At 39.1% G+C, this 27,453-nt stretch overlaps 1 protein-coding gene across 1 annotated transcript in view; it reads left to right on the forward strand.

The window, feature by feature from the left end:
- The window catches only part of LOC122789860 (phosphatidylinositol 3,4,5-trisphosphate 5-phosphatase 2A-like), a 1,099,782-nt gene that overhangs the window by 652,383 nt on the left and 419,946 nt on the right, over positions 1-27,453 (forward strand). The window contains exon 12 of the mRNA XM_044057294.1: positions 16,745-16,941. Coding sequence (XP_043913229.1) covers positions 16,745-16,941 — 197 coding nt within the window. The remainder of the gene's footprint in view (positions 1-16,744; positions 16,942-27,453) is intronic.

Raw genomic sequence — 27,453 nt, forward strand, 5'->3', positions numbered from 1 at the left:
TGTTCAGTATTACACAATTACACTAGACAACAGCTCAAAACTGTTTGCTTTGCACCATTAAATGTTGAGCAACTTGTTCACCAAAGGCTGTTAGACCCTTGTTAATCTCACCATTTCATTCACAAAACTACCATATTTGCACTTCTTTCTGCAGCAGTGGGTTATAAATGTTTTCACTACAGTCAAAAGGCACATTCCTTGGATATTTGTACAAGACCGATCTACTCAAGACACATCAGCAAAGGTACAATTTAGAGAAAGTCGATCTTACCTCTCAGAGGCAGAAAAGTTACTTTCTTCTTTCCAGACACAACTTTTCTGTAAGTATAGCTAATTTGCTTAATGATGCTTTATGCCGTCATCTGTAGAGTGATGAGGCTTTCTGTAACTGCTGGGGCCTATATCACATAGATTCAAGTATATGCATGTGGTGGCTAGCAGATAACCCATAAATATTTTTTAATTACTGTTTTCAATGCATTGTGACTTTGACCATAGTTAAGCTATGAGGCTTTCACAGTCTTGTATACCTGCATGAGCATCTTTGGAGCATGGGTGGGCAGACTGTTGACACAAATGGGGATAACATAACTTTCCTTTGCAGCCACTGGAGACACTAAAGAGCAATGACATACTTAAAGTTAAATGCCATGCAGAAAAAGGAAAATATAATGTGCAGTTTCTCACATCTTTATGTCAAGTTGAAACAACATTAATTTTGGTGCTGTTTCACACCCCACCAGAGGTTTCCTACTTAGATAGTATATAGTGTATGCAATTACCAAAATGATAAATGAGTGGGACCATGAGACATTAGACATTATCCATTGGAATGAGAGCTAGAGTTTGATCATGGCTTCCAAGTGCACTGTTTTTTGCACGGTACCCTCATGGTGCAGCATGGAATCAAAGATCTTCGTTTGTTTACAGCAGTGGGACCACCAGAAGTGACTGCCTGTAGAGTCCTATAAGAGACCCCGGTATAAGGTAGATCACTAGCACCGTCTTGCCAGGGCCACAATTCATTTTTTTATAATCCAAACAAAAATAAGAAACAGAAGTACTAATAAAACAAAAATCAAAGTGAAGTGCAGAACTAGTAATTAACTCATAGTCTGTCTTCAGACAGGGACAAGGTGTCATAATACTCCCCTCACTAAAGGATATTTATCACCAAGGTTACAACAAGATCCTCCAAAAGGCGTGATAAAGTAAAAAAAAAAAAAACTATAAAGAAATAAAAATCAAGAAGGGTGTGTGTGTGTGTGTGTGTGTGTGTGTGTGTGTGTGTGTGTGTGTGTGTGTGTGTGTGTGTGTGTGTGTGTTTATACACGCATAGGAAATAGGATAAGTAAAAACAATAAGCTGTCCAAAAAAAATGCAAATTACTATGCATACGTATATATTGTATCGAACAAAAAAGAAGCAGAAACCATCAAAAATGTGCCAGAAAAGTGAAGAAAGGAGCAACCAACATGTCATGTTAAAGCTATTAATAAAATTATTGATAAAATAATTTGTTTTCTATTTTCCTAGCTGAAGAATGCATTTAATTGAACAAGCAGATTTGAGTCCAGGAGGGTTGTAGGCATTAAGGTAAATTTGACATTTCTGCTCCTTCTTTTCAAGAATGTCATTACAGTTCCACTCAAGTGGACCCATCTTGAATATGGTCAAAGTTTGAAAAGTGGAAAAAGAATGACCCGATGATTCAATGCTGTGCTTTGCAAGAGGATTGTTGCTTAAGTCTATTTCTAATTTCAGACGTGTTGGGCTAAACTCCTTTTAAACTTAAAAATAGTCTTCCCTATTTAAAAAACATGACAGCTGGAGCATCGGGCTCTATAAACAATCTTTTCTCTGTTACATTTCCCAGCCACCGTACTGTTATATTTCTTACCTGCACTGGGGCAGGCGAAGAAATCTTTGCAGCTCATGAACTCACAAAAGGTACAGACAGGGGGGGGTCCATATTTTAAGGTACCAGACCTCTCCATTCAGTCCTTTTTGAACACTCCTTCTAAACAAGACCGAATATTTGTACCTTTTTTAAAAACAAAAGAAGGGCCAGGATCCAGAATCTTGCCATTATTAGATAAAATGGACCAGTTGTCATAAATTATTCTTTTAATCTCATGGGCATCTTTACTGAAAGGTAAGATTATACTTCTTTTCAGTTTCTTATTCCTTTGGAAAGTATAGGGACTACTGAAATCACATAAAAACACTTCTCATGTAAGGAAGTGTCCTCCATTGCTTCTAGGTCCTGAACAGCATCATAAATACATCTGGTAGTCCCACTTTGATACCCCAGCTCAAGTAAATTTCTGTAGAGGTTCTGCAAGTTCTTTAGAAAATTAAAAAACAAGTAATCTCTATGGTATCCCTGAAGTCTCAAACAACCCACTAAAGAACTATAGTAGGTCCAAAAGCAAACCAGTGTAAGAAACTTCTCTGTGTGGAAGATTTTCAATCCATTATATATCTAGTCAATCACTATATATTAATCAGATCAGGTAATGGTAGTAGAAGTAGCAAACTTAAACTCAACCTAAGTCAAAAAAATATAAAAAAATAATTTAAAATATTATAGAGAATTAATAAGTATTCTAAAGTAATCAAAGCAGGGTTTTCAGTCGAAAATCCTTTATTAAATACAATGAGTCCCATTGAGGTCTGCTGGCCCAGTTATACTTTCCCCTATATCCCCTGTTATAACTAAAACCTTGCCTGTTGTTGGTTCTCTTGTTGTTGTTGTTGTTATTGTACCTCCTAGTAACTCTCCCAGGATCATTTCTGTCCAGTTGATCTTCTTTCATTTTATTAATCTTTCTTTCTTTAATGGACTGCTCATATCCTTTCACTCTTTCTTTAAGCAGCTCAAATTTAGCATCTAGGTCATTGTGGTTCTCATTTTCCAATGTTGTTTTTAAAGATGTGATATCAGCCTTTGTAGCTTCCTGCACACTAAGATTGTTTCTTAATAGCAGATGAATAAGCTTGTACCTGGCATCATCTGAAATATCTTCCCATTCCTTAGAAGGTGAATCATCCATACTTTTCCACATTGGTCTTTTGTTCAATCTAAGTCCTCTGGGCAGTGTCTTCTTATCTATGCTTTGCTGTAAATAAATGTGTTCCTAGTAGAGACCCTGCATGCATTTCAGTTGCTTTTCTAGTTTAGAAAATTAGATGTTTCTCTGGACACATGAGCAGTCCACATACCCTGTGACTTTATTGTATTGTATTGTGTTTAGTCATTTGTGGGTGCCTGCTGCTGGCATGAAGCAGTAGGTTTACCTGGGTGGGTTTGCAAAGTTCTTGTGTGACTGTATGTGCCTATAAACAGAGAGATCTAGAAAACTAACTTTATGGTACTTGTGATGTGTAGTAAATTTCAAAAACTCAGCCGACGGTGCAATGTGTACAAAGAAATTCTTAAGCACTTCCACTGACCCTTCCCATGCAATAAAACATTATCAACAAATGTCAGGTAACATTTGATGAAGCAGATGAGTTATAGTCTGTTTAATTCTCCCGCTTAGCTAATGTTGTATTAGCTATGCTAGGGGCTGTATTAACTGGGTTAGGGGCCATAGCTGCTCCCATTGCAATTCCACATTTTTGTTTGTAAATACTGCATTTAAATAAAAAAAAAAAAATTGCTTAGCACCAAATGCAGGAAGTTAGAAATTAGGACAGTCTGTTACCTGGGAGGGCTATGGTTTCCTCCATCATAGAATCTTTTACAACCCGTATGCAGTACACATGGGGCAGCACAGAATAGAGTGCCTGTACATCAGTTGTTGTGTCTTTCGGCTTTTCCCGGTTAGGGGTCGCCACAGTGGAACTCCGGTCCGCTAATGATTGGTAGTTGATTTTTACGTGCCGAGTTACCAGCCCTGATGCACAACCTTCAACAAAGGTACGCCCATTCATGCATGTCTCCATGCAGAGGACGCTCTAGCTGAGAATCGAACTGGACAGCATCTTACTGTGAGGCGACAATGCTAGTTACCAAAATTGAATTGCCAGTGACAGAAACTGATTTAATTTGCCTCAAAATAATCAAAGAGTGTCCAACACAAAGGAGTTAGCCCCACTAGCCTAGAGCTGAATATGATAGTCCAGAAAAATTGTTGCTGGTTCAGTGATGCCACCTTCTCCAATTTCTGGCTTGTATGGGGGGTCCTGAAGATGCAACATACCATTGTCACACTGCTGGGACAAACTGAAACCATACAGAATCCCATACACCTGAAAGCATTTCTCTCAACTTCTTTGCACAAGAAATCGGGACAAACCAAAAATAATGGGGAGACAAAGGCCCAAAATCAGGGGCAATTTTCAAATACTCTAATTTACTCAAGTTACTAGAACTACAGATTTTATATCAATGTGCATTTTCTAGCAATATGAAGTATGAAACTTAGATGTCTAGCACTACTGACTGAATGAAATTATCAGTAATTTGCCAGAAAATCCAAATGTTATGAAGAACAAAACAAAAATCTGAGGCAAAATCAGGGCCATTCTGCAAAATCAAAATTCTAAAGATATGCCTAAAATTAAGTCATAAATCAGGATAATAGGCTCATAGGTAAATAAGCAATCAGTCTGCAGACCATTGCAAGCCTAGACAATAACCAAAGGTCAGAGTCAAATCCTGCACTTTGTATCTGTGAGGTAAGCACCTTAACTATTATGCCAACTCCTCCCCCAGTTATGCCAACCCCTCCCCCTTGATTCAGAAAATGTTGCAGTCAATGGCAATAGAGGAGTCCTATATTCCGTGAAATGGCCATGTGATTTTAGTGTCTAACTGAAGGAAAGCATAAGATTTTGTAACACTTTACTCTTACTTGAATTAATGACACCAAAAATTTGACATATACTGTAATCTGCAAGTAGATGAGCTGATGGAAAGGCTTGGGACTGCAGGGTACCCATGCTTATAACAAGGGGTCACTGGTAGATTCCTGTAACAGGACAGGCCCAAAAAAAGAGTGTGATTTTCACCTCTTCTTCTAGTATGAGTGCTAACATTTAACCTTCATGGGGTCCTGACCACATTCTGAACACTAATGAACTGGGTACTAAAATTGCTGATAGTATGGCCTGGCATACCTGGATGATGTAGTGGTGTTTAATGAAGACAGCAAAAGCTATTTTCTCAGGGTACAGGCTGAGTTGGATAAATTGCAGGCAATCCAACCAACAGCTAACCCCCAAGTGTAAAATTGATATGACAGAGGCTAGGTAACAAGTATATATAATTAGGTGTGGTATAACCCAAAAATAAAAGTAGTTGAAGCCATCAAAAATGTCAATAACCTTAGTAAATAAAAAGTAAATGCATTCCCAGGCTTGGTAGGATATTATATGAAACTCATACCATCTACACAAGTGTGGCATATTCCCTTGACTAAACTCACTCAGGCTAAACTGCCCCAAAAGGTAAAATGGAATGATGATGCTGATGATGCACTCTTATTCTTGAGGTCTGACTTATGCTCTTCACATTTATTGGTGACTCTGTTTTTTAAAGATCTACCATTGTATACAAGGATGCCTCAGAGCTATGCCTAGGAGCTATGGTTCTGCAGTAGGAACTCTAATCCAGCAACTACTGCTGAGAAGTAGTGCTTAGCCATTAAGTACACACTGTTGTCTTTCAGGAAATATTTATGGAGTTACCCATTAACTTTTGTAACAGACTACACCCCACTTCAGTGGCTTTATCAACAGATGTTTAATGGATGTATAGAAGCTCTGCAAGGATGGTGTAAGTACAGACTCTGTATGAGAGACAAAGATCTCCCCTTAGCATCCTGTATAGTCAGAATAGCTTTGGTGATTTAGTGCCATGGTTTTCTTGGTGAGAAATTATTATGATCACTTAATATAATGAAAATTTTGCCTTTTCAAAGTGTGCATATTTTCCAACTCAATGAAGTTTCCAGTAAGGCAACATAACTTTTTTCTGTTCTTGGAAGTAGCTCGTTTGAAGGTTACATAACGGAGTATTGTATCAATAATTGATCAAATCAGTAACGTGATATGGTAAAACAATTTTCATGGAGTAGCTAGACACGCCTTTTTGAAATGGACCACAGAATATGCTTTTCTAACTTTGGTAGAAAAATTCTTGTCAAAGTCTATATTTTGTCTATCATTGTCCCCACATCTTTAATGATAATTTTAGTTCTTATGATGTCACCATTTACTTTTTAATCATGATTGTTGTCCTTTTTTCAAAGTACCATTATGCAACATTTATTGACATTAAAGGTGCAGTCATTACTATTACTCCAAGTATGTATATTTTGTAGATCATCTTTGAGAATTTCAGCATCTTTTATAGAATTAATTATGATATCCAGTTTGCATTCATCAACATATTTGTCATTCATAGTTTATTTCCCACTTTTGTGTTTGAGAAGGACAGTCCAAAATGAAGTGACCTTCACAGAGAGTCCTGTGGGACAACATGGGTAACCCACATTGGAAAAGACAAGTAACCCCTTGCTTCCGCCTTTGTGTCCTTTTCTTTAAGCATTGATTTACCTATTTCATTTTGGCATTTAATGCAATTAATTTGTCAACTATTTTCAGTAAAGTCAATTGGCACTCAGGGTTGGCCCCACACTGGTTCTACCTCCCAAAAAAATGCATATATGCATACATATATACTTAAAAAAATAAATAAATCTCGAAAAAATGCCATCACCTATGCCAAATTGTAGTAACAAACGCCAGTGCTACCAACCTTCATTTAGGACTGCTTAATAAATGCAGATTGAGCACAAGTGTGGTACCAAGACTGCATGAATGAATCCTGGTACTACATTTGCATCCAAATGGTAATTATGTACTGCTAATCACCCCCATGAGAGCTGCAGCTTTTACCCTGCACTAATTACAGTACTGATTATTCCCTTATGTAGGAGCATCAAAGGCCATTGCACTGTTAGCCCTAAATCAGGTACTGCTTTTAACTGTTCAATGACTATGACATGAGATTCAAAGTTAAGATATTCCCTTAACAGTACTGTATTGTGCTGCATCTAACAGTTATTGTTGTTTGTCTTTCGGCTTTTCCCAGTAAGGGGATGCCACAGCGGAGCTTCGGTCCGCTAATGATTGGCAGTTGATTTTTACGAAATGCCGAGGTGCCAGCTCAACGGTCAACCTTCAATGAAGGCACGCCCATTTACGCACGCATGTCTTTCGAATGCTACCCAATCACAGGGAGGACATGCGACTCCACACAGAAGGCATTCCCAAGCCCAGCCGAGAATTGAACGGGAGAACCTCTTGCTGTGAGGTAACAATGCTACCGCCATACCACCGCGGCATGTGCTGCATCTAACAGTGCTGCATCTAAAAGAAGTAAGTTCTCCTTGTCATTTTGGATTAGATCTAGTGTAGTATGTAGAGCAGCTCTTGCTGTTTGCAATGACCTAGCCTGATGTGTTGTTATAACAGTTACATGTTTATTGTTGCACATAGAACTTTGCATTCATTTACTATGATGTATCTTCTGTTGTCTCTTTTTTACTAGTTTTACAGTGGCCTTGGATTTTTTCTTTTGGAATATAAATATGACTTCCTCTCTCTTGTTTATCTGAAATCTGTATTCAGTTACCTAGATACAAGCTAAAACAAAGTGAGCAAACAGATTTATACCAAAATACATTAATACAAATACCTCGCTAGTAAATACAAAAATGTTAACACTGTATTATGTGCAGGCACAAAGTGCTAACATAAAACAAAGTAAAATGTTCCTGTGTAATATATTTCATTGTATACCAGAAGGCAGAAGTTGGATAACATTATTACAATGACTGTGTTATTCAGATGTTCATTTAAACTGAGTCACTTTTGCATTTATTTATATCAATATATGCAGTAGCCTGAGTCATGGCTGAAAGAGTTTTCAGTCTCCTTATTGCTGTACTGAGATAATGAATACTGTTAGGCTGTAGCCTTTGTGAAAAATGGAGTACTTAAGAGAACTGCGGAGAGCAAACATAAGACAGTAGGAAGCTTATGAGTAAAAGAGCTGAGCGTGAAACATGGCGTTCCATTTATTGATTTAAGTGCTGCACATGTTGGCCTGAATTTAGCCAAAAAGATTTAAAAAGTAAAAAGTCAAGACATTCAGAAGACATGTAGCTGAAACAATGGTATGTTTTTAAGGGGTCATCCACATATATCTTGTGGGCCTCTAATGCAGGCAGTTTAAGGCATTACACGGTGAAGACTCGAGCTTGACTGGGTCTTTCTTGCAGTTTTTACTGATGGAGACTTGGGTATATCAGATGTAATAACCTGTGACATAATTTTATTTGCTGAAGCTGATCTTATCCAAAGTGAACATTTTCACCAATAATGCATACCAGAAGGCAACGTGTTATAATGTCAGCAACAGAGCCATTATATTAATATGCCATATATATCATTGCAAATTAAACATGCTATTTAGACATCACAGGTGAGACAGGGCAGTTAATCATCATTCTACCGACAATTCTTATTATGAGAGTGTTACATAATAAGCCAGTTAATGCAAAGTAAATAATGTGAGCTAATAAGGCTAGAATAACTTCAGTACTGCAGAAAATATTTACTAATATTTGTAATGCAAGAATCCACAGCATACGCCCAAAATATGATTGAGCATGCTCATAACATCAAAAACAGAGTAGATGGAGGTGAATACATAGGCTGCATGTAATACTCAATGTATACTTCACAAATGAAGGCTTTGAATAAGTCATGTAAATCTTTCTTAAATGTAGGAAACATTAGAGCACCAGATATTAACAGAATTGTTGGTTGCCAGTCTCAGTAATTACAAGTCAGGACTTTCCCAGAATGACATTCATTTAATGTCTTTTGATTTTCTCCACGCTTAGGCCTTGTGTTACCTTACTGAATGGTTCCTAAAGGTCCATTTGTCTGGAAAGTGGGGAAAGTAGTCACTGTAACACACTCTGAAAAGAAAATTAATAATGGCCAGTTCAACACACTACTTGATAAAAGCAATTTTTGTCCGTATTGCTGCTGTGCAGTTATGTCCTTATTCAGTAGCAGTCATATGAATCTCCACATTTTATGCTAAGCTTTTTCAGGGAGAATCTCTTAGCCAGTGTTACAGAGTGTATTGCTCAGATACTGGGAGTTGCTTGAGTAGAGGTGCTAATTATGTGGGTTATCATATATCACCATGTGATTGCACTCCTGCAGAGTTGTTAGTTTTTTTAATATGATATGCTTGTAGTATCTTGCAATCAGTTTGTGAATTTTCTTGGCTGACCAAGATATGAAAGTTATGCTACATTTGCCACCTTTGCATGTTTATCTGTTGTTTATTCCTTTTACTACATAATTTTCATCCCTGCACTAGGCATGAATGTTGACAATGCTATTTTTACCCTGAGTGATGGCACAGGCTTTAAATCCATACTGCTAGCAGTAAGTATTGTGGAGAATGGGATTATAAATCCCATCATCTTCCACCAAGTACTATGTGTGATGCATTAGGGGTATGGACCTTCAATCCATACTGATGCACAACAATATGCAAACGGCATGTGGCCTTAAAGGCATGTATTAAATACAAAGTTCTGCCCTAGATAATAGCCAATACCTGCTACACCCAAATAAGATATAACTGTGCAGATCAAAGTAATAATCCCTAGCTCTCTAAATTTGCAACATTAGACTGAGCCCAGTAACTTCTAACTTAGTCTTATCGTAAGTAGGTACACTTATCCAAAATTATTTTGTGTGCACACACACACACACACACACACACACACACACACACACACACACACATTGAATGATAACTCTATAACACCAACACCATCTCCCCAGTTTTACAGTAATGTGGTTGTGACGTCCGTACACTGGCCCAGCAATTAAGGAGCCTCAATCCTCACCACTAACACCAGTGAGGGGCATCCATATAGGTAAAGGATAATAAATACAAACACAGTAAAGTACAATTTCCCTTACGAGCACACAGAGATCCCAGTCAGTCTGAGGCTGGTTTCTCCCTTTCTCTCCAGGTCCCCAATAAGACTTCCCACTGGCAAAGCTATAGGGTCAAGATCTCAGCCTAGTGGGCAAGCTAAAACCTCCAGCATCCTCTCTGTCCAGCCAGTGCTTCATGTCCCTGCCCAAGTAGCTGACATGCACACACTTTGAGATAAGAGTTATATACAGCCACACAGACACACCTGGGGAAGGCTGGCACAGGTTCTTCAGCTGTGCCCCTTTTACCCAGACTATACAGTAGAAATCACTGCCACCACCCAGCTAATATTTATCAGCTACTCAAAGGCCTTTATGAAAGGGTGTCCAATTATACTGTGCAATATTATTATCCAAATGGTAAGTGCGACTGAACAGTCAAGACTTATTTGGAGTAACTTTGTACAGTATCACTATACATGCAATGTACTCTTAGAGCTTAAATTATCTCTACACAAAACAGCCACAGATGAAAGGTTTAAAAATATTTTATAATAAAAAAAACACAAGACAATACTTCTTACTACACAGTGCTAGACAAGATTTCAGAGATCACAGAGAAATACTTAAAATAATACAGTAGAAAAGTTTGGACATCACAGAAAAGCAAACTAATCTTCTTATTTACTAGCTATATCTAAGAGAAAACACAGTTCGAAAATCCTACTTACATACAGACACAGGAAGAGTGGTGAGTTGGATGTTCTCAAGACAAATGCTCTAATGCTCTCATTCTTTCGGTCCTTAAATTGATAACACAGCAACACTGATTCATTTCAGATTGCATAATTTATTTCTGATTCCCAGGCTAACACACTCTCAGAGGTTAATATCCCTTCATCTTGCAGCTGGTCAGGAAGCCAGAGCAATAAAATAAATTATACATGCAAATTCTAACCATTAACTCTGCCTTCAAAACAATAGGCAGACTGTCTTTATCTGGACATCTCGGCTCCAAGTTTTGCCATCAAAGAATTGACTTCTCAGCTTTGTTACAGCAGAGTCCACATTTAACAACATTTTTTTCCCATTTAAGAGAACAAGCTTATATTAATATTTATAAATGACAGAATTATCTACAAAATACTATCTGGCTAGGCTGGCAGCCTTCACCTATCTTCACAGTGGTCACCAGTTAGATTACTCTGGCAAACCAGGAGCACCAATTCAAACTGTCTATTAAGTATTCGAAAGAAAGCAGTTAGCTCTATGTAGTTACTGTTTGATAGAGGTATGCTATTAAGAAATGATTAGTACACCAGACTTACATGTCCTTGAGTTAAAAAGTAAATCAGTCATATAATATTTGATGACAGCTGGTGGGATTTGTATTGTGATTTTCTGCAATATTTAGTGCCTGAAGTCTGGACTTAAAGCAGTAATTACACAGTCAATGTTTATACCCTATGAAGAAATGGAAATTATGAGTGTAGTACAAAAATATGCAACAGGTAAATCTGCAGATGTCACAGGCACAGAACAACTTGCATAGCATGGTCAGTCAGAAAAAGTCACACACTGAAGGCAAGAGACTATATGCATATACAGAAGCATCATGGTAAACTGTGGTGTTGAGTTGTGAGTAGAAAATATTACTAGTCACAAAATATCTTTGAGTTTGCAGCACAGCTGTTTGTATTTTAAGGTAAATATTATGTGGTATATGTCAGTATGCACTAATGATCTCTGCAGGAAAGTACAGTATAGAGAGCTTGAAATTCTTTGCAGGTGAATCATCATGCAACAGGATGTGGTAAAGCTACCTTTTGCATGAAGCATGATGAATGCAAAATATAGATATATGCAGGGAGGTAGAATGAAATGGGAGTTAAAATTCATTAAGTTAGTGTAGCTATGCAATGTATTTTGTAATGCAGTAGGTGTGTGAGTACTGGTGAGAACAGTTGAAAATGCAGTGTATGTGTGTGCATTGTCTATACAGTTTAAGCTTAATGATTTAAAACACATGTGAAGAAGCAGTGTGGATTTCAGATCATATGACAGCAGGAGTTTGGCTCGCACAGTACATCTGAACACAGAGAGCAGCTTTTTCCAGTTCTTTGTATAATGTGTTTCTGTGAGTAGCATAGCTTACACCAGCGGTCCCCAACTACCGAGCTGTGGACTGCTACTGGGCCATATATAATTTAGTACCGGGCCGCACAAGAACTTTTAGGCAGGGTGTGAAACAAAAAAGTGAATGTGTGTATGTATGCATGTGAGTGTGTTTATGTTTCTGCCTGCGTGTGTGAGTGAATGTGTGTATGAAAGCAGAATGTATGTGTTTGTGAAAGCAGAAGAGACTGTGCATGAAAGAGTGAACAGTGAGTTCATTCAAGGCATTATTTTACACTTGCTAAGCAACACTTTTGCTGTTTAGCAAGTGTAAAATAAAAATAAATGTGTGTGTGTGTGTGTGTGTGTGTGTGTGTGTGTGTGTGTGTGTGTGTGTGTGTGCGTGAATGTGTGCGTGTGTGTGTGTGTGTGTGTGTGTGTGTGTGTGTGTGTGTGTGTGTGTGTGTGTGTGTGTGTCTGTGTGTATGCGTGACACACAGAGAGAGGGGGAGAGAGAGAGAAAGAAGAGTCAGAGCGACCCCTGGCAGCAACAGCAGCATCAATTAAGAGTACCTCTCGACCATACCTCTCAATCTCTTGCACAATAAATCTGGGCATAGCCAGAAATAATAGGGACAGATTTTAAATATTGCTGTTATAAACTTAGAAAGTTGCTAGAATAAGCACTGAAAACCCTGCTTCCATTTCCAACATCCCTTGGTGAAGCGGGATTTTCTGCAATGACAGCAACCAAAATGAAATTGTGGAGTAGACTGGAGATAAGGAACATACTTCAGGTGTCATTGTCTCCCATCACCCCTAGCTGGGACAATCTCATTGCAGGGAAACAAGCTCAGGGCTCCCATTGTTTCTGGGTTATGGTGAGTTGTATTTATTATTCACTTTATTTTGCTTTATTTTAATGAACACCCGATGGCTGGTCCGTGAAAAATTGTCTTACATGAAACCGGTCCTTGGTGGAAACAAGGTTGGAGACCACTGGCTTACACTATGGTTGACTGTGTTATACAAGCCCATGTCCAAGCTGGAATGAAATACAGAATGAGAAATAGCTGCTATTAATTTAAAAACATTTCAGCTGCTTTCAATCTGGGGGTGTCCAGTGTGAAGTGTTTGTGCTATATGCAGCAAATAATGTTTGCAAATCAAAGAGTGCAGATTTGGACAATCCCTTTATTGCAATGGTTGAGGGATTACAGCACAGTGGAAATTAAGAACTTTCACCAGTATGCATTGAGAAGAGCTGCAAGAATGTTGTACTCCACAGAGCAGAAAACTGCAGAGTACAAGTAAGCACAGTCAAAATGTGTTCATAGGTAAGAACTAGACTAAAAGCCCTTGCGGGCTGTTATGACCCTAGCCAATTACCCTAACCCATTTGGTGTTAGATTGTCATTGGGATCATAACGTTGATAATTAGAGAGGACCCATGCACAGGATAAAGCATTTAGGACCTGCCTCTATCCATTAGTACTACTAGGGATTGTACTGGGGTAAATTTTCAATTAGCTATCCATAGATCCACTCTGTGTTTGAATATGGACAGGGATAAGATTTGTTTTATGTGTATGGGGAGTCAGTTCCAGAACAGTAATATCCTCTGTGAGATACACCTGTCTCTCCAAGCCATTATGGTCATGATGTAGAAGAGATTTAGATGCCTGGCCTGAGTATTTCTGCTGCCATTTGATTTGTGATGTGCAGTAGGCCCATTAATATTGGGCTAGAGGGTGCCTTGTATACCAGATACAGGTCACCTGTTAGTAGTCTATAAGATATATTGTTTAAGTTATGATTTCTGTCAGTAAGGTATCTCTGTGGGCATTCCAGTTGCATGTGTCTGGACAGATACGTGACAAAGAGGGCATTATATTTGACAAATGGCCTAATGAGGCCTGAGTAATGGGAAACAATGACATGTGTAGATCTGGACACAATCCATTTGTTTATACGCTGTAAAATATAGAAAGACTTTCTTATAACAATGAACACATGTTGGTAGAAAGCTAGGTCACTGTCCTCATAAGTTCCCAAATCCAAAGCAATTGGGTCAACTCTTAGGGGTATATTGTCAGTTTGATAGCTCAGATAGCTCAGCTTAGGGTAGATGACTTCCCGAAAGATACAGTAATGCATTTTTTGGCATTTAGTTTCAGTCCACGATTCTATCACCAGGCATTTGTTTGTAACAGGTCTTCATACAGGATCTCAAAGTCATGTAATTTGGAGATTCAGTGACTACTCCCAGCTTGCAGTCATCTGCAAACTTAGTCAGACACAGCCCTTTCACATTGACATTTACTTCAGAAATGTAGATGACAAACAGGAGAGGTCCCAGCACAGAACCCTAAGGGACTTCACTGGTGACAATCTTTTTGTAGAGATAGCTTCTCCCTATTTTGATCTCCTGCATCCTATCAGTGAGCTATTTGGCTTTCCATTGGGTAATTTAAGTGTTTATTCCCAGTTTATTTAGCTTTTCTACAATGCCTGAGTTGGGGAGACTGTGTCAAAAGCCTTGGCCAGGTCAAGGTATGTTTCATGCTGTAGCGACTGAGCTAGATAGCCTGCCACTGACCTAGCTGGACTTAGTTAACTGGTATGTGGTGTGTTCTATTTTACCTTCATCCATTACTTTGATGACCTTTTCAAAAAGTTCACCAGCTTGACTAAGCCTGCCTGCCTTTGACAAATTCAAACTGAGATTGTTCCATTGTTTAGAGGTTCCCTGTGCCCTTATTTATTAGCTCTATGATAAGTTTTTCCACTGCTTTTTTTGAGACTTTTCAGACTTATGGGTCTATAATTGCCTGGGTCTGTGAGAGGTCCTCCCTTCTGCAGGGGAATAAATGTAGTTGTTTTCCATTCACTTTATACAAACCTGTATGGAGGTTGAGGTTGAACAGTGTTGTTAAGGGGGTGGCTAAATCATGCTTCATGCTATTGAAGATGCATCCAGGAATATTATGAGGACCACTTTTTAGCTTTTGGCAGTGCTTTAGGACTTGGTCTTGTGTGATAGCTGGAAGCGAGATGGTTTCAGGCATATCTTATGAGATAGAGAGAAGGGACAGAGGGAATAAAGTTTGAGCTGAATTTATTTCCAGTAAGTTCACTATACCTTCATTCTCACTTTGGGTAACATTGTTTACAATCAATTCAATGCACTGGTGTGCTGTGATTTGGAGATTACAAATATAACTAAAATTGGCCTTATAATTGCCTTTGGCTTGGGTGTCTGTTTTAGCCTCAGGTCAGGCTTTGGTGGATTTTATTAAGTTCCCGAGCTGCTTATTTATTTCATTGATGTGGGCTTTATCATTCTTGGAAGTACTCCTCTTACTTTTGTTCAAATTATCTTCCTTTTATTGCACAACTTGTCGATATTATGTTCCTGGCATGGAGATATGTTTCTGAGGTTAGCCTTGCTATTGTTTCAGTAGGGTACAGTTGCATCTGTCTGTCTGTTTACATGTTAATATAGTGTGTAGGTGTATGTTTCTGCATATACAGCAAAAGTAACTGGGTTTGGTGGGGATTTGACGCTTGCCAATGTATCACTTAAGTGTAGGAAGTTTCTCTTAGGGAAACTTCTAATTATATATCGGGTGGAAGGGGTCTCTGCTTTTAATTTTATTTCAAAGGAGCTGGCTGTATGGTCAGACTGAACAAGTGTTGAAGCTATGGAAAGGATAGTACAAGATGCCCCCATATTTGTAAAGAAAAGATCAAATATGTTGTTTTTCCCTAGTAAGTTTTCTAATTGTTCCAGGGCATGTGTATTGATAAAGTCCAGGAATCTCTGTGATTGTACACTAGCGATGATGTAGTTTCCCCGGTTTATAGTTAGATAGCTTAGATCACCTAGGAAAATGGTATTGGGTTTAATACTGAGTAATGTCAATTCATGTAGATAGGCATGGTGGCTTTCCTGGGTCATAGAGGGAGTTCTGTAGCTAGCTAATATATGGTACATGACCTTTCTGATGGTTATTTGGACATGAAGAAGCTCTCATGGATCATGCTGCTTTACCAGCCTTGAAGTGAGTCTTTTCTGGATGAAGACTGAGATACCTCCACCTTTATATTCCTTAGACCTGGAAAGCCAAAGTGCTGTCTGCTTGTTTAGGCTCCTAGCATTGATGAGCAACACCTTCATACTTTCCTATGATGTTTTGTTTTGGTGGTAGGTTTATCAGGTCAGTATTGACCAAAACAGCTTCTATGGGGGTGGACAATGTGTTTGCCAATGACCAGACCCATATTCATTGTGGTTTACTGCACTGAAGTAGTGTCACCTTTAAGTGTAAATTGGGGTGTGGTGTGGAGGTATACTGTGTGACACAGTACATTAGGTAGTAATTGTTGTGTGTGGAAAATGATTACATAGTGTGAACCTATGCAAAGCAATACACTTGTCAGAAGGGAAGTACCATGATATAGTACTGAAAAGTGTCTAGATATATAATGTTATTTTTATGTACAAGCAGAGGATCACTTAAAAGTGATTTTTATGTGCACAAATATTTAGTAATTGTGCCTATTTTAACTCCATGACCCTTTGTTTTACAAGTATATGAATGCTGTGTCATTCATTTTGTTTTCCACTAATTTAATGCAGGGAACTCCCCGCCAGCAAAGAACATTGCATCATGGTTGACATCAAGAGGTTTAGGACGCTGCCTGGATGAAACAACAGCCTACATACCTCATGATATTTATGTCTTTGGTACTCAAGAGAACTCTCTTGGAGACCGTGAGTGGGTAGAGTACCTCAAAACAGCCATAAGAGGAGTTACTGGTATTGACTTCAAGCTGGTAAGTTGCATTTCAGACTTGGAATATTTCTGGGTCATGTCTTCATGCTAACTGCTTTTCACAAGCAAAAAGATATTAAAAGGTGGATGGGTTAATTATTTTAACTTGCTAGCCATTCTACATAGGACATTACTTCCAATGAACCTGTCTAATGGAAATATGGTATCCGTTTGATAGGTTACTTGTGTTTCTGTTTCTTCTGTAGTTTTACATAATGGTTGCAGATTGAAAAATGAGCTAAACACGTTTGTTCCTAAAATGCCACACTAAAACCCATCAGGTGATATTCAATAAGCCTGAAGCAATGCCTGTATGTAATTCACATGTATTATGTGGAACTATTATGAGTGTAGTACACAAAGTAAGGAACAGGCAATGTTGTTGGTAGTACAAACTTTCACTTACGTATATAGCATGGTTTAATTCTTAGCCTTCACATATCCTATAGTGGAGAAGGAAGCAATTTATTTTTTTATTCTTTTCTTTGTTTTCTTTAAATGGTCCTTTCCTAGCAAAATATCCTTAAGTTTGGCTGGGAAAAAGCAGTCTGCCTTCCATTTGTTGTTGTTATTGTTGTAATGGCCAATTGAAGGGAAAGAGAGTCATCACCAAAGCTTGCCCAGACACATATTATTTATTTAGCATTTGTTGACTGAAAGAGTCACACTGAGTACAGGACCTCTTTAACAGGGAGATGTGAGGAAAAATCTTCAAACTGCAATATACAGCCATTTCTAGATATTATATAATGGGTGCAGTGCTAGTTTGTGAATGTTACATTATCTACTTTAGATGACTATGCTGTTGGTCAGTTTCGCAAACATTCAAATCTGTTGTTCACTGTAGTGTAATATGTATGGTATTACACTGTACTTGAAGTTGTTCGACATGGATTTGGTTTGTATAAGTAAGTAGATATGATGGTAAAACCCCTATGTAAATAATATGTGTTTACATTTGGGTGGGGATGTTTGTATTTGCAGACTGTGTACTAATTAGAAAAGTCTGTATATTTTACTTTTGTGATCACTACAACATATTTACTTTTTAGTAGTGATTAGCATGTATGTGTAATAGCACAGGCTTGTCAACAATTTTTCTTTCTGAGTGAATGTATGATGTTCTTCGTGTTTCACTGTTGCAGTCATTACATTTGGGTAATCCTGCAGGCAGGTTGCCCTCAGCCGGCCTGAATTCCAAAGTCTTGGGTCCTGCATTGGCTGCTGTCACCCCTTCCCTGACGTCAGGTTGCCAGGGGTATAAAAGAAGCAGCCAACGCCATTTTCTCCAGTCTTTCTTGCCACGCGGTGCCCGAAGCAGAAGCAGTTTGCAAGTGCCGGTCGGCCGACTTCTGAGATTTTTGTATTTGAGTTTCAAATCCGAAGTCTTCAATAAAGCTAAGTACTCCATTGGGGAAACTTTTTTCTTGCTTCAGACCAATGTCAGAAAAAGTTAATAATTGTATTTCTTGTGGAAAGCAAATACCTCATAAGGATTTTCATTCTTACTGCATTCCTTGCCTAGGCCCTGGTTGTCGGTTTTGTGCTAGATTTAACAAACGCACTATTAAGCGTCGGTATGATTTTGCTTTAAACTTTTTTGGATGCTGGTTTAATTATCCTGAAATGTCATCGGATAGCCATCCGACTACCAGAGTTTACAAAAAACACAAAGAAAAGGATAGAGAAAAACAACCGAGGCTGAAAACCGACGACGAAGCTTCTCCTAAGCCAGTCACCGGTTCGCCGGTTCTCAGTGAGGCACTTTCGTAGCCCCTGAAGCCCGCTACTTTAGAGTCGCAGGCTGTTACCGACTCCCACGTGGAGTCGGCCATGCCGCTGGATACTCAAGGTATTGGAGCCTCGGACGCTAATCCCTCAGATGGGTTCGGAGCCGCTGAGCAGGTACCGGCTTCTGAGGGTGTATTCAGACCTAAACATCTTTACATTAAAACGACTTCAGCTTCCAAGGCAAAGACTTAAGCACCTTCTAAAGCAAGGAAACAAACTCAAGAGCCACGTGGACAGGCCTCTATGCCCAAAAAACAGATGCTCAAAATGGCTGAAGACTTGATTACCTTGATCAGGGGTTCCCATCCCCCTCCTGATAAGAGGCCTAGGCAAGACACTGACTATGAATCTTCAGATCAAGTTTCTATTTCTTCTGATTCCTCTTCTGATCAGGAATATTCTCTTTCCCCCTATGAGGTTTCTGATGCTGAAGAATCTATACCTTCAGCATCTCCTCCTGAGGACTATTCCTTTGGGGAAACCTTGCATACCATGAAGGAGCATTTCCACTGGGAGAGCCAAGATTTTTCAGAATCTAAAAAGAGGCTCAGGGATTTTCTTTTACTACCTCAGCACAGGCCTCTAGCCATTCCACCTGTGTTAGACATTGTAGATGATGTGTTTTTGGAGTCTAGTCTGACCCCTGACTCCTTACCCCCAGCTCCTGTTAAGCCTGACAGATATTACAGGGTTCCTGACTCACACAAATTTCTTTTTAAAAGCCCTGCTGCTGACACAGAAACTATTTCACAGGGTCCAAAGGGAGTTAAGGCTTCCACCGCAAAAAACCCAACCCCCTCTGACAGAGATTCAAGGGCATTGGATAGATGGGGAAAAAAGGTTTACACATCTGCAACTTTGGCTATAAGGGCCTTAAACTGTGAATTTCATATGCTCAAGTATCAGCAACATGTCATGGAATTGCTTAAACAGAAAATGTTAAATTCTGAATTTGCAGAAAACAAGGAAATGCAGGATTTATTGTATGCCGCAAAAGAAGTTGGAAAACATACTTTGCAATGTGGTTTTGATTCTTTGGAGGCCTCCTGCAGGGCCGCAGTTACAGGTTCTGTAATTAGGAGGCATGCTTGGTTAAAGGAACAAAATCTGTTTGATTATGTTAAGTTAAATTACTAGCTGCACCTTTACAGCATGATACTTTGGTGTTAAGGCAGAAGAGGTGTTAAAGAAAATGGAGGACAAAGCTAAATCTATGAAAACTGTGAAATATTTTTTACAAGTACAGCCACCTAGGTTTAGTAGACACTGGCCTACAAAAAAATGGTCCTTTCCTGTGTCAGACAGACCACAAAGGGGCAGACCCAGATGCCCTAGGGGCAGATCCCAGGTGCAAGGTTCTTATAGGCCCAAGCAATGGGGTGCTTCTACCTCCAAAGCTGGAGGAGATAGATCACAAACATACAGAAAACAGTCCAAATGACTTCCCCCTGCCTGAACCAAGCACTTATCTTCGGCAGCACCCTTAGGGGGAATATTAGCACTTTTTGCTCAAAATTGGCACATCGTATACCCAGGACAAGTGGGTTCTAAACATAGTGTCATAAGGCTACAAGTTCCATTTCCATACTCTGCCAAAGGCAAATGGCTGGCCATATCTGCCAAAAAATCAATGGGCAGAGGCACAAAAACAAATCTCATCCCTCATGGACATGGGAGCCATTCAACAAGTACCAGAGCAAGAGCAGGGACAAGGATTTTGCTCAAGACTGTTCTTGGTACCCAGAAAGGACAAGGTATGGAGGCCGATACTAGACCTATCTATTCTGAACATTTTCCTGGATATTCCAAAATTCAAAATGTTGACTTTGCAGCAGCTTCTGCCCATGCTGGGCAAGAAGGCTTGGCTTGTAACTTTAGACCTAAAAGAGGCATACCTGCATGTTCCAATAAGACAATCATGCAGAAGATACCTAAGATTCAAGGCTGGTTCAATGCATTACCAATTCTCTGCACTGCCCTTTGGCTTATCTACTGCGCCCAGGGTCTTTACAAAGTGCCTGGCACCAGTAATTGCATACTGCAGACAAAGAGGAATACAAATATATCCTTACTTGGACGACTGTCTCATTCAAGCAGAGAACAAGGACATTCTTCTTCAACATCTGGCGTTTATGAAAAGACTTCTAACATGCTTAGGGTAAACAGTCAACAAAAAGAAATCAAAACTAGTACCCTCACAAGAGATAACATTCCTGGGTGCAAGCTTGAATACAACTGCCCAGATGGCTTATCTCACGCCAGACAAACAAAGGCAACTGACTACCTATTTCAAAATGTTGGCAACAAAGGCCCAGTTATCTGCAAGAAAAAAATTTGCAGGCTTTGGGCTTCATGGCATCCTGCATCCCACTAATTCCATATGCAAGACTGCATATGAGGAAACTTCAATGGTACCTAAAAAGTGTTTGGACTCAACATTGCCACAGCCTGGAAACAGTCATTACTCTCATTCCCTGCCTGTAACAGGTGTTTTGATGGTGGGTAAAGGCTTGTCACCAGAACAAGGGCCAGCCATTCACATTAACCCCAGCCAGGCAGACACTAACAACAAATGCATCAGACTATGCCTGGGGAGCCCACATGGCAGGAAGATGCATTCAGGGCACATGGTCCTCAAACCAAATGCATCTACATATCAATCAAAAAGAGATGTTAGCTGTTCAAAATGCCCTGACAGCCTTCAAGGACATACTTCATCCGGGACAACTACTGATAAAGACAGACAACATCACGGTCATGTGGTATATAAACAAGCAGGGGGGCACACATTCTTACCCCCTTTGCAGACTAGCCATGACCTTGTGGGACACAGCTTTGACTTACCAAGTACATCTGCAGGCACAATTCCTGCCAGGAAAGGAAAATACTCTGGCAGACAAACTAAGCAGAAACCTCATGGATCCCCATGAGTGGCAGCTGGATCCACAAGTCTTCAGCATGATAACAAGGAAATGGGGACGCCCGGACATAGATTTATTTGCCTCCCCTCTCAATTACCGACTAAAAAGATTCTGCACAAGAGCTTATCACAGACAAGCATGGAAAGTGGACGCCCTATCTTTCGGCTGGAAAAACCTATCAGTATATGCCTTTCCTCCACTGCCTCTCCTCCCCAAGGTGCTCCTAAAGGTCAGACAGGAGAAGCCAAAGATGATACTGATTGCCCCAGACTGGCCACACCAGTACTGGTATCCAATACTAAGGAACTTATCTCTATACCCAGCTTGGACCTTACCTCAAATACCTCGACTACTGTCCCAGCAAAACAATCAGATCTTGCACAGTCAACTCCGGACATTAAACTTGGCAGCATGGCGGATAATGTAGTCATGCAAAAAACACCTCTCAGTAAAGCTGTGATGGATGTCATTCTGGAAGCCAGAAGGCCTAGTACTAGAAAGTCTTATGCTGGAAAATGGAAGAGATTCTGGGAACTGATACAGCGGTACCAAATATTCCACAGATTTTGTAATACTTGACTGAGATGCTGGACAAAGGCCTATCTTTTTCATCAATTAAAATTCATGCCTCTGCCATTTTGGCTCATTACAATACACAGCCACCACTTTTTTCTCACCCTATATTAAGGCAGTACCTCAGAGGAGTCAAATATTTAAGGCCCCCAAGGAGACTAACAATACCTGCATGGGCCTCAACTATGTCTTGGAAATGCTCACCCTGCCTCCTTTTGAGCCAGCTGCTACTGCTGACATGAAGTTTTTATCTTGGAAAACAGCTCTGCACTTAGCAATTACTTCTGCAAGACGAGTTTCAGAGCTACAGGTGCTCATGGCTGTGGAACCTTTCATCATTTTTCATCCAGACAGGGTCTCCCTGAGGACAAACCCAACATTTATGCCTAAAGTAGTGTCCAGTGTGGCTCTTAACCAAGCCATCCATCTGCCAACCTTTTACCCAAATCCACAGAACAAGGGGGAGAGAATTCTGCATTCTTTGGACGTACACAGACAGCTTAGATTCTACTTGGACAGAACCAAAGCTTTCAGGAAGACAGAGCAATTACTAGTGGCATATGCTGCAGGGTCACAAGGGAAGCCTATCTCAAAGCAGACTGTTTCTAAGTGGTTAGGCCACTACATTCGTTTCTGCTACCTACACCATGCCAAGCTAGTGCCTAAGGGCATTAGGCCTCATTCCACCAGAGCTGCAGCCACCTCAGCAGCCTTTCTCAGGGGAGTACCAACCAGAGACATTTTAGAGGCAGCTACTTGGAGTTCAGTGCACACCTTTACAAAACATTATCCTCTGCCACTCTACTCTAAATCCAGGGCAGGCTTTGCCATTGCAGTTCTGCAGGGCCTCATAGCCACTCCTACTGCTGTCTAGTTCCAGCCTCCCAACCATAGCTTTGGGACTCTACCCAAATGTAATGACTGCAACAGTGAAACATGAAGAACATAGTACAGTTGTGTACACTTACCATAAATGTAGATGTTCGAGTGTATTCACTGTTGCAGTCCAGGTTACCCACCTGCCTTCCCCGTTTTTTCTTTTGGATCTTATCTTTCCTTCTCTGATTTATACTACCTATGTGGTGTATTTGCTTATAGATGAAGGTAAAATTTATATTGGTGTATTTCTGAATATATATATATATATATATATATATATATATATATATATATATATATATATATATAAAGTTTGGCTACCCTTTCTGGTGGCACCTGAAATCTGGGACAAGAAAAACTGAAGAAAATGGCACTGGCTGCTTCTTTTATACCCCTGATGACCTGACATCAGGGAAGGGGCGATAGCAGCCAATGCAGGACCCAAGACTTTGGAATTCAGGCCGGCTGAGGGCAACCTGCCAGCAGGATTACCCAAATGTAATGACTGCAACAGTGAATACACCTGAACATCTACATTTATGGTAAATGTACACAACTGTACTTTTGCATTTTAGTGTACTCAGTGAGTATTATTCAGTGGTTTGATTGCTGATCAATGTTACTTTTTGTGTAATAGTAATACAGTTTGTGTAGCATATGTAGGCTACTTTAAGAAAGACCAGTTTCTTTTATAAAACTCACACAAAAGAATTTACTAGCATACAGAAGTATTAAAAATTATTTATCTAATACATAGATACACACACACACACACACACACACACACACACACACACACACACACACACACACACACACACACACACACACACACACACACACACACACACATCTGCAATGCATCAAAATAATGACCAGTTGCAAAATGAAACAAGCTTTAGATATATTTTGCCTGGATAATTTTAGTGTTATATAAAGTTTTTGTTTCTTGGCAGTTGGTTTTTATGGTGTTGAGTTGCCAGCCCGACACCCAACCTTCAACGAAGGCACGCCCATTCAACGCATGTCTTTCGAACGCCCATTCGACCATGGGGAGGACATGCAGACTCCACACAGAAGGCACTCTCAACCCAAGCCGAGAATCGAATGGGAGAACCTCTTACTGTGAGGCAACAATGCTACTGCTGCACCACCGCGGTATTCCATAATACTGTAAATATAATCGATAGGGTATTTAACAAAGGACCCCTGCTCTGCTTTGGTGCAAATAGGTCCCGTTTCATGGTGTACTTCCTGCTTCTGTTCTTGGTGCAGTGGTGGCCCAAAGAAGCAGGGAGAATGATGGCTGATAATATTGAATTTGCTGCATGTAGTGCGGTGGTGGTGCTGCGGTAGCGTTGTCGCCTCACAGTTAGACGTTGCCCGTTCGATTCTCAGTTAAAGCGTCTACTGTATGACATCGCGTGCGTGAATGGCGTGATTCGCAAGGTTGTAGCCAGCATGTAAAACTCTACTGCCAATCATAAGAAACACACACAGTCTAGATTTGTTTATGTAGGGTGACCGAGCAAGAGTGGGGGATGGATCAGAGAGAATGCTAGGTGAGGAGCATTTGAAGGATATGTGCAGCATAGCAGTCTGGCCTTCAGATGGCACTGCAGCTATCAGTGTAGATATCAGGAAGGCAGTTAAGCTTTCAGTGGAAGTAATTTTGGTTAGAGGAGATGCTGGTAATGCAAGGGAAGAGATGGTGTAGCTAATTTAATATAGACCCAAAAGAAACAGGTATATAAAATGGGAAAATAAATTTTTTAATTGAATGAAAGAGCATGGAATAAAAAAGGAGAAAGAATTGATTATGCAGTTATGGAAAGATCATCTTGGCATGCAGGAATATTAAAATAGTTGGACACAATGATGGTTAAATTTTAAAGAAAAGTATAAACAATATTATTTGAAGTAGCAATACACAAAAAGAAAAGTAAAAAAGAAATACATAGAAGTAAGCAATGAAACATATTTGGATTTAATAAGGAGCAGAAAAGAATATTTCAGGAAAGAAAACAGATATATGAAATGAATCAAGGCACGATCAAAAATCTAATGTTGTGAGGAAAAAGGAAGAAGTGGCACTCTATTTTAGTGGGATGGTGAAATAGAACAAAACTGCAATAAGAAAAATGAAAAAGGGAAAATTATTGACAGTCAACAAGCAATTATGCAGACAATTATAGAACATGCAAAAAATATGTTTGAAGTAAGAAAGATTAAAATAAAAAAAATATGGGCAGTGAAAAAGGTGACAGAACAGGATAACACAGAACTAAAAAAATAAATAACAGTAGTATTAAGTAATATATTAAGCTTAGTTAATTTGGAATCAGCAACAGGACCAGATGGGGTAGAATATCATGTGTAGAAGTGATAATAATTGTTTTTTCCTTCATGCAGGGATCAAGACTGAACCTAATAAAAAGAGGAATATATGTTAAGGAAGAACATGGAAGGTTGGGGCTAATAAATTAAAAAAGAAGAATGAAAAAATATGGCATATGATGAGCTAACTTAAAAGAGAAAAAGAATGCATGAATGAAGAATTGACAGATTATAAAAAACATTATTGTGGAAAATAAAGATAGGGAGGTAGAAGAAGATATAAAAATATGGTAAAGGAATTTTATGAACAAATGGTATTATATTTACCCACGAGAAAAAGTGGAAGAGAAAAATTAAAGAATTAAAAATAAGAATGGAATGGCGTGAAAATGTGTACAATGCAAAGATTTTCTTTGGAGACTTGTCTGTAAAAAATGAACAGTTAAAGGGAATTTGGCTTATAAAAAGATAAAAGAAAGAGTATGTAAGTACTACGGGGAAGTAGAAATAACAGAACATGTTTTTTTTTTTTGAACAGTAGAATAGTGAAGAAATATGGGAGAAGTTATTTGAAAACAATATTTAGAAGGGATAAAAATGTGGAAAATATTAATATGGACATGTTTGAATATGGTTATTATGAAAGTAAAAAAAAAAGGAATATGTAAAGCAAATAGAGAGGAAGATGTTTTTTATTATATAAATAATATAGAAAGAAAGATTGAAGGAGACAAAGTTTAATGGAAAGAAGAATACTGGCAAACATTAAAAAAATAAAGATTTTGTTTGAGGGTAAAAGTTTTTGGGATCCAAAAATGATTGTTAGAAGATGAGAGGTAGATAAATGCAGATTAGTGCCGGCTAAAGATGAGAAGAAGAAGATTGTAAAATATTGTAAATGTTTTTCAATTATTATAAATAGTGCAGAATATGTAAGTAGTATAAATAATGTGCTCAATAAAGGGCACCTACTCTTTTTGTTAGGAGCCACGGGATCTTTTCCACCCACCTGAGCTACCAATTCAAGCAGATGGGACCTTGATTTAGCATCTCATCTGCAGGATGACATACTCAGTAGTGTGGCACTCCACCCTCCATCGACCTGATCTCCTGATCTTGAAATAAAACCCACAACCTTCTGCACAAAAGGCAAGTGTGCTACCTGTTGCACTGCTGACACTAGTCTCTCTCTCTCTCTCTCGTATTGATTATGGTCAAAACACCGAAATGTTGACAATCAAACTAGAAGTACCGACTGCACAAAAAGTGGAAATTCACCAACAAAAGACCCAGCTCAATATAAGTTCAATATATCTTGAATTTATTTCACATCAAATGGTAAAAGCTACATCTCCACTGATTTATATAGTGCTGGGTCTTTTGTTGGTGTGTGTGTGTGTGTGTGTGTGTGTGTGTGTGTGTGTGTGTGTGTGTGTGTGTGTGTAAAACATTTCTTGACTTGGTTCTTTTGTTATTCAGCAGAGTTTAAATACTGGGAACTGTAGCCAGGGTTGTTTCCTTTATGATGCTGCAAGACAATTTTTTCAAACATTATGCATGGGGTACAATGTAGTAAAATATCTCTGTTTAGATTAGTTTCTTAGGGTAATTCTTTAGATGTGACTTGCTGCAGAAGGTTAAGCTATGCAAAATTAACCAGAAATGAAGATGTAAACTGTGCTGTACTTCATTCCAGTTTTAAAGTCCTCTTTACTTTTGTACAGTATACTCATAAGAATGCTGTTTTTAAAGCATTGATGAAAGTCAGTGATTCTTCACAGTGTAAATTAACTAATTTCAGGAAGAACTCTGGCTGTTGTTAGTGATAATAAATTTAAGGGCTGATGCCATTTCTGAAAATCGATTAAAAATATATGCATTGAAATCATAAGCACTGACTTTACCAGTGTTTACTTTCAGATTAAAGTAGCACATTTAAAAAGCTATCCTCCATTAGAGCTGTAACTAGGTCAGAGCAAAGTGGGTGACTGTCCAAGGCACAAGCTGTAAAG

Source organism: Protopterus annectens, chromosome 15.part0 (genome assembly GCF_019279795.1).
Source record: "Protopterus annectens isolate FY-2018-M chromosome 15.part0, PAN1.0, whole genome shotgun sequence".
NCBI lineage: Eukaryota > Metazoa > Chordata > Ceratodontiformes > Protopteridae > Protopterus > Protopterus annectens.